At 37.9% G+C, this 8,863-nt stretch overlaps 1 protein-coding gene across 1 annotated transcript in view; it reads left to right on the top strand.

Moving 5' to 3' along the window:
• LOC111867057 overlaps positions 1-8,863 on the top strand; it is an 80,230-nt gene that overhangs the window by 3,999 nt on the left and 67,368 nt on the right. The window contains exons 4-10 of the mRNA XM_023856528.2: positions 498-790; positions 1,035-1,275; positions 2,656-2,801; positions 3,370-3,555; positions 4,525-4,694; positions 6,834-7,048; positions 7,778-7,940. Of these exons, the coding sequence (XP_023712296.1) occupies positions 498-790; positions 1,035-1,275; positions 2,656-2,801; positions 3,370-3,555; positions 4,525-4,694; positions 6,834-7,048; positions 7,778-7,940 (1,414 nt within the window). The remainder of the gene's footprint in view (positions 1-497; positions 791-1,034; positions 1,276-2,655; positions 2,802-3,369; positions 3,556-4,524; positions 4,695-6,833; positions 7,049-7,777; positions 7,941-8,863) is intronic.

Below are 8,863 nucleotides of genomic sequence, written 5' to 3'. Positions count from 1 at the left end.
TCTGGCTTTCCCACTAATATCCTATATGCATTCCTCTTCTCCCCCATTCATGCTACATGCCCTGACTGCCTCATCCTCCTTGACTTGATCGTTCTAATTGTACTTGGAGAAGAGTACAAGTTATGAAGTTTCTCATTATGTAGGTTTCTCTNGGTTATATCGGCATACTTTAACATAAGGAACACCCTCCCGAAGTTTGGCACATTCCTCCTGGGACACCCTGTATACACACACGAACACAAGAATGTGACCTTTCTCATTACAATAAAAGGAAAACTTTGGCATAACTAATGCAGAATAAAATGGTAAAATTGAAATGTTCATTGCCACATGGAACATTCTAAAATCCAGTGCATAAATTTAAATGGAATGTGCAAAACACGTATAACGCATCATCATTTCCAAGTAGATCCAAGGATGTACACCTTAATTTGTTTAGAAGTTCTGTGCATTAATAAATTTTTGTTTACATAAAAGTCTTTTGTTTTTCTTTACAGGGAACTTGAAGTGGATTGAAAAGAAAGGTGTTTCACAATGCGATGTGAATTTAGAATTTAGCACAAAGAAAGTATTAATGAAATTGTTTGGTTATGTTCGAAAGAGTGAAGCATCAGTGTCTACAAACTTGAAACTTGATTACAAATTTCCAAAAGAAAAAACAGAAAGTGTTAAAATAGAAGCGGAACTGAGCAATCGAACTGTTAATTCTCTGCTTCAGGTTAAAGGGAATTTAAAATTGGAATCATCAGCATATCCCCAGTTTAATTTCACTTCTTCTTTTATATTATTTGTAAGTGTGATCTTTATATTTAATGAATCTATACCTTAGTAAAATAGAATTTCATTCTGGTACATTTAATAATATATTAGTGGGAAGAGTGGGTTAATATTTTCAGTATGTGAGGTGACTATAGTTCTTTAAGTTACTTACAGATTTTAATTATGTTAAATATATTTTGACTGTAGTGTGTACACAGGCACTTAACATGTAATATAATCTGTACTCTTGAAGTCTTTTGTATATTTTTCTGCAGAAATCTCAAGGCCATGTTGAATGTACAGTGGAGATTAATGCTGGGCCACAGTCACAAAATGAGAACAATAAACTCACCATTCAGCTGGTGTTTAAATACCACAAGAACCTAGAAGGCTGCAAATTGAACACCTTTCTCAGTATTACTAAACCATTAAGTGAAATTAACATTATGTTGAGTTTCTTATACCATTTGATTGGTACCACCCATAAAGCTGAAGCTAAGATTCAGTATGCCACAGGTAAGGATTATCATTTTACTGATTTTTGTTGTGATCAAAAGCTGACATTCAGAGCATTTCCCTCCCACCTTCTCAGACCAGCCATTTCTTTTTCCATCCATTCCACCATGTGTACCAGTAGAGCATTTTGTAGAAAATGGTCTGTTTGTTAAGTGATTTCTTTTTCATGTGTAACTTATCAAAAGATAAGGAAATGATAGACACTCAGGAAATTTAGTGTATTAGGGCCACCATGGCGGCCCAAGTTCGATTCCGGGTCTGGTCAAGTGGGATATGTGGTGGACAAAGTGGCCCTGGGGCAGGTTTTGCCTCATGATTATTATTATTGCCCTACTTTGTACAAATAAAAGGTGATTTAATTGAAATTGTAATCTCTCAGCTGTTTCAGGTTACTGTCCTGTTTAGTATTTTGTACAATTTGATACTAGAAAGCAGGAAAAGTTATTGTGACCCTTCACATAGTGTGGGGTGGAGTCCAGCTGGGTCTACTCAGCATGTTGGCCACTGATTGGTCTATTGTACCTGCCCCGGGTGATTATGATGATGGAGAATCTGGTGGAATGAAGATTGGCAGGGGAAACTGAAGTACTTGGAGGAAACCTGCCCCAGTGCCACTTTGTGCACCACAAATCCCACTTGACCAGACCTGGGCTACCGTGGTATGAAGCAAGTGACTAACCACTTGAGCTAGGGCACTGCCTATTGTGACCCTTAGTGACATATTTGAAATTTTATGCTGACATTCATGTGTTTGACTCCTCTGAGTTTATTACTATGTCAAACTAGGTAGGATCACATCACAGCAGTATTGAGTAACCTGAACGGTGCCCCTTATTTGTGTTGTTTGGAAGTTGTATTGATTTTAGAGACAACATATAATTAACAAATGTGTTGGCACACGTGGTAATACATCTGGTTTGTATCGTGATGTGCCCAGTTTGAATCTGGATCAGGACACCAGTAATCAGAGCTCAGGTTTCTTGTGTTTTTCCAGTCTTTTATTATAAATATCTCCTTATATTTTATCCTGATTAATTTTTGGTATTTTATTTTTAATTTCGTGAAATATCTCTGTGATTTTTTATTTATTTTGGTTGAATTAATTGTGGTTACTTTTGATAGCACCTCAAATTAGGTCATAACTACTTTCTTTCACATTCTTTCCAATTCTTTATTCCCTGATCATCCTGATATTCTATGCTATGTAGTCTCAGCTGGTGACCAACATTGTTCATGAATGAATTAAGGAATAAATAAAAATATAAATATAATTAATGAAGATTGGATCATAATCATATCTGTGTTATTACAGACAAAGATGTTGAATAGAAATGTAATTTGTAAAGAAATGGTTTCTTGATTGTATCTCTGCTATTTCAGGTAAAGAAGTTGTAATCTCTGTGGATTTGATTATTCCGCGTGGCAGCCTGATATACGTTGATGCTAAGCTGAATGTTACACTACCTTCATTTAATCCCATGCTGCTGAAATTGAAGATACATGAAAAAAATCCCAAAGAATATGACGTAAGTGAGAAGAGCAGTCTTTCATTTATAAATGGACTCAGAAAAAATTATTATCTGACAGGGTAGCTGCCCTTACTTTACCTTCATATCGTAGTTCCACGCTTGTATGTGGTTGCAACAATTTGTTATGAATATTTTTCTTATTAGCTCTCATGGACTTAGCCCGGTCTCAGGTGTTTATAATCTTCATGTTTTGTGACATTGGTTCGTCCAGTGATTGAGGCTAGCTCTTTCTAACGGACCCAACAGAATAGGTTTTTCCTTCACCTGAGGACAGAAACAGATCCAGTTTCCGAAACGTCGTGTTTTTATTAGTTATCTTAAAAACCAGGACGATGGATAAAGTCCAAAAACCCAATATATCAGTGTGTTATACACCATCGTCAGAATCCTATAGTAACTACTTATATTCATACCTCTGCTACATAACACATCACAATTAAGGAACATGTCATTGCCTGGTTCTTACCATGAAATTTGTGTTAAGTAAATACTATGCTTACCACTTCAAGAGTTATATTAGTAAGTGGTTAAGTTCTTTTGATAGTCAAATAATATTATCTTACAGATTGAAGTGGCAGGAATGTGGTTCAGCGGACATACTTTTACTGCCAAAGGCTTGTACCAGGACAGAACAACAACAAAAGCTATAATTCATAACTTGAAACTGCTGATCAAGTCACCAAGCTTTAACGAAATTGGAGTACTGTGCAAAATTCTGAATGATGACAAGGAATTTAAAATAGATTTTCAGGTAAAAGAGACATATTTTATAAGTTTTGAGTATACAGAGCCTGTTGTGCAATGGCACATGACTGAATAATGTATGTGTTCCATTGTCTAATTTCAAATTAATAATCATTCTATTATATGTAAGATTTGAGGTTTTCATTGCGGTGACTATGAAGAAAGTAGTCTTCTGGGATTTGGACAGAGGAACGTCAGTTAACACCACATATACACAGTGCCAAATCCCAGAACACTACTTTCTTCATTCTATTATATGGTTGAGCGATGTAGTGAATAATGAAATTAAATATTGCTACTCATCTTATTGTATTTAAAACACTATAATAACTATGCAACACCTAAGAGTGTTTCTGTCCAACCATTATCACTCATTCCTGTATATAGAAAAAGTTTACATTTTCACACTCTTTTATTTTCAGAATTATTTACATTTACTTGATTTTGGGATATTGTACAAATATATATGTGTCACACATAGCACACAATGTTCTTTTTTTTTTATTGCTAGTGGAGTGGGACTAAGTCCCTTGTACTGAGGCCACTTCTGGCCTATTTTACCAGCCCCAGATGATAGGTGAAGGTGATTGTGGAGCAATTGGTGGAATGAATATTGGCAGGGGAAACCGAAGTACTTGGAGAAAACCTGCCCCAGTGCCACTTTGTCCACCACAAATCCCACTTAACCAGACCTGGGATCGAACCCGGGCTGCCGCGGCGGGAAGTCAGAGACTAACCGCTTGAGCTGTGACGCAGACATAGTACACATTGTTACATAACTTCACCATAAATTTTGATGTTTCAGTGGTGGTGAAGATTCATATTTAGGTCTTCTGTGTTATGACGCCATGTAGCGTGACCCACTACCACACTACATATTGCCATCATAACCTAGAAGACCATAATATTGCTTCGGCAGTAAATACATCAACATTGAAATAGCTGTTTTATTATTTCTGTTTTAATGTTTCAACAGGCAGACCACAATCAAGACAATTACTCACTACTTTTGAAGCATACTTCACTTTCTTCAACAGAGTTCAAGACATATATTGATTTGCGCTACAAAAAGAGAATATACACTCTGACTGCAGCTGTTAATCTTCTGAACCACAAGCAAGTGCTGTTAGAGTTGCATCTTGACCAGTAAGTTAAATTAATGTGATTTATTGCAATAATGAAACATTTTCTCATTTTTTATTGAGTGTTTACATATTGTCATTTGTTAGTGACTATGGACTGGGTTTGGATTAATAATTGGATTTATTGAATGCTTATAACTTATGACAACAAAGGATTATAACACTCTCACTAATTTATACACTTTACAAATCACTTAATCCTCAGTCTGTTATAGTCTTCACTGGTCATTGCTAGGTAATGGCTCTAAGAGGTGTATATTCTCCTGCTTCCATACTCATGTCCCTAGTGGCTGGCGACTGTCTCACAGCTAACTGAATTATGTGTCTGGTAAAGAGCTCTGGATGGGCTCGGAGACTTCAAAGTAGGAAGGCAAATTATTCAAACTGTGAAATATGCAGATGACCTTGTGTTAATGGCTAAGGAAGAAACTGTGCTACAGGGCATGATTGATAGACTAATTGAAATTGGAAGGTGCTATGGCATGGAAATGAATGTGGAAAAAAACAAAAGTAATGAAAATTTCGAGACAACCAACCCCAGTCACAATAAAGATAGACCAAAAACAAGTGGAGAATGTGAAATGTTTTAAATATTTGGGTAGCTTGTTAACAGATGATGGAAGGTGTACTAGTGAAATTAAATCCAGGATTGCCATGGCAAAAGCTGCATTTAGCAAGAAGAAGAATCTTTTTACCAGCAAATTGGACTTAAATTTGAGGAAGAAACTAGTGAAATGCTACATTTGGAGCATAGCTCTGTATGGGGCTGAAACATGGACACTTAGGGCAGTAGATCAGAAACATCTGGAAAGTTTCGAAATGTGGTGTTGGAGAAGGATGGAGAAGATCAGTTGGACCGATTATGTGAGAAATGAAGAAGTGTTAATTAGAGTCAGTGAGCAGAGGATTATCCTACACGAAATAAGAAAAAGGAAAGCTAATTGGATTGGTCATATCTTACGCGGTAACTGCCTTCTAAAAGAAGTTATCGAAGGAAAGATAGAGGGGCGGATAGAAGTGACAAGAAGACGAGGAAGAAGACGCAAGAAGATGCTGGATGACTTTGGGGACAGAAGAGGATACTCTCATTTGAAGGAGAAAACTCTAGATCGCATTAAGTGGAGGAATTCTTTTGGAAGAGACTGTGGACCTGTCGTCTTGACAGATTACTGATGATGATGATGATGATGATGATGAAAGAGCTGTTGGCCGTCACCAGCACAGTCATTCATGTTTCCAAGACCCGTCATACTCATGGCCATATTTTACTGTCTATGACACTGGGAGTCGTACTACTCTCAACTCGCTAATCAACTTCAGTCCAGTCCAGTCCAGTAAATTGCTGCTACTGCTTGCCAGCACATTCGTTCTTGGTATGAGGACTCATCATATTTTTGTTCTTTATAGATTTTTGGCTGTTTTGAAATGGGTCCTTCTCTTCAAGGAGAAAGGGGGGGGTCCAACACTCTCCTCTGATGGGGACTAACCAGCTTCAAATCAGAGTTACTTTATGACTGGTGATTTACCGCCAATCAGTTTGTCTTGGCATCAGGCCTCTTGAAACTCATGACCAGATATTGTTTTAGTACTTGGAATGGTGACTAACTAAATTGCCCCATTGGCCCTTGTTATATAGCCTCAGCATGGACCAAATATGAAACACTACTTCGATAGTTTTTCAGTTGTTGTATGTGTATCTGTTGCTACAAGAGTATAGCAAGGGCTACAAGCTACGAGATGACCACAACAACCACCGTGATGTCAATGATATCAATGATGACAGTGGCGACTGCATTGACAACAATATTAATGGTAGTGGTGACACTTCATTTTCTTCTTCTTTAATGGCACTAGAACCTTGTGTGGGTCTATGCCTCCTCCATGCTTTTGTAACAATAAATATTTTTGGAGTGAGGTCATTACCCCCACACCCAACCCCCCTAAGTTGGAAGACCAGGGATTACACTTCACCTGGCCCCTACCCTTTGATCTGTCTTGACATGGGCGGCCATACCAAGAGCTTATGCTCCTACCAGCGTAGATGTCTTGGTCGTTGGGGCATGCACACCTTCTCTCCACAATAATGTGGTAGTCCTCAAGGAAGGGTGCAATTCATTGCTTTGTGCTTTTCTTATATTTTCAGACACCGAGATATCCATATAGCTTTGAAAGGAATGAATCATGAAGGTAGAAGGGAAGCGGCAATTGAAATAAAATGGGATGCGAACCGAGATCCTGGTCAGAAATTTGCTGCAGCTGTTGAATTTGTCAATCCAGAACGATTCAATTACAGTGGTAGTTTCCTAATATCTTATCCTGGTCGAGCTGTAAAAGGGAACTTTCATCTTGCTATTAAAGGTATTTTTGGTTATCACACTATGAACATATCTATATGTTGATATACAATAGGTTGTCAGGCCTCACTCATGTATCAGAACAAGGAATGAGGCAAATAAGGCATCTGAACCCCCCCCCCAGATTCTTGAAAGAGGAAATGATTACAAAAAAAAAAGAGAAGGAAACATCCCAAATGTTGATAGTAAAAAATAAAGAATATTGCTTTAGTGAATTGTGCCATAAATGGCGCAAATGTAATTTTGTGTGCTAATTTTCTGGCAGCTTCCCTTGAAGAACTGGCTGCCCTCTGGAAGACTACTCCCCCCTCCCACTCCACAGGAAGAAAGCAGGCAACACCCATGCCCTCATGAGGAGTGTTTCAAAGATGTCTTCTTGATTTGAGAGTGGAAACTTATAACTGTATAATTGTAAGGAATCGCAGCTAACCCCATATTAAGTACATCATGTCTCAGAAAATTTAAATTCGTAATTCAAATGACATTATTTTGCAAGAGGAAATGAAATGATTTACAAGTAAGACAGGAAACTGAATTATTTCTGTGATGTCCCTCAGCTAACACCCTGCTTTTTAGCTGTTTATAAGCTTATTTTCCATTTAAGCTCAGTGAACAGTGATAATAGGAGATGTCTTACACCATGTTTGTTTGTTTGTTACCTTAGCAGAGACAGCCATTTTACGAAAATAAGATCCTGCATATATTCAGTTCTCTTATAACCCCCCCTATGCAGGTACCACTTACAAATCGTCAGCCCACTTGGAATGGAGCCCAAAGGATGCTATTGACGTGACCCTCATTTCTATGTATAAATACACAGACAATTTGCTGGTGAGGATGAATTGTGAACTCTTGACACCTTTTGAGAACTGGAGGAGGACATCTGTTGCAGGAGGGTATGAAATTAACTAATTCTATTCAGCATTATAATCCTTACTTATTGTCTTCATGCTGGTGGTGTGAAGGAAAATGTATACCTTACAGTAGCATTTGATTTTAAAGTTTTGTTGCAAACTAGGAATGATGAAGGAAGTGCTGTATGTAGGAAATAATGCAAGGTGTAACTGAATATCCATATCAACATTCTCTGGAAAAATTAAATTTGTGAGTTATAACTGAAAAAATACTGTTGTAACACCAGCAGCAGTTCAGCATTCCTATGTGGGCAGGATTTTTGGTAATCATTTGGTAGGCTTGCATGTTCTTCTACATTGTCTTACAGGCAGCCACTCCCGAGATNGCCGATGTATCCGAAGACCGAGCGCTGGCGACGAAGCCTGCTGGCTGAAGTTGCTTGCTGAAGTGAACTGAATCGAACTGAATAACTCGGCTCTGGGGTCGCTCCTTTTTATACGCTGGTCGGTGGGGCGGAGCCAAACTCGAAAGTGAGGAGCAAGAATTGATTGGCTAGCGCGCGTAATGGTGTAGACGCGGGCTATCGCCGAGCGTAGTATAAATGCGATCGTTTGAAGCAATCTGATTGGTTAGCGCGCGTGATGGTGAAAAGTGATGTGAAGAGCGAGCGTTGCAGAAATGCGTGATAATGTGGGATGTTCCCACAAATTAAATAATTATAAATATTCCATGATTTTATTGCATTCAGTATTTATTTCTATACAAAGCTCTGCAGGTGATTTGCTCAAATTTTATTCAAGATATTGCAGATCATTTTCAAATATGGCCACAAGTATGTGATTGTCCACAAATAGCACAGTATCAATGTTAAAATTTCTGCTAATTGAGGTGTTTCAATATCTGGTTAGTCACCATTTCTCTTCAATTTCAGTCATGCATATGATGAATAATAATGATGATGGAG

This window comes from Cryptotermes secundus, unplaced genomic scaffold (genome assembly GCF_002891405.2).
Source record: "Cryptotermes secundus unplaced genomic scaffold, Csec_1.0 scaffold176, whole genome shotgun sequence".
NCBI classification, from domain to species: Eukaryota; Metazoa; Arthropoda; class Insecta; order Blattodea; family Kalotermitidae; genus Cryptotermes; species Cryptotermes secundus.
The sequence above is the reverse complement of the archived record's forward strand: the minus strand, read 5'-3'. Positions and strand labels throughout refer to the sequence as shown.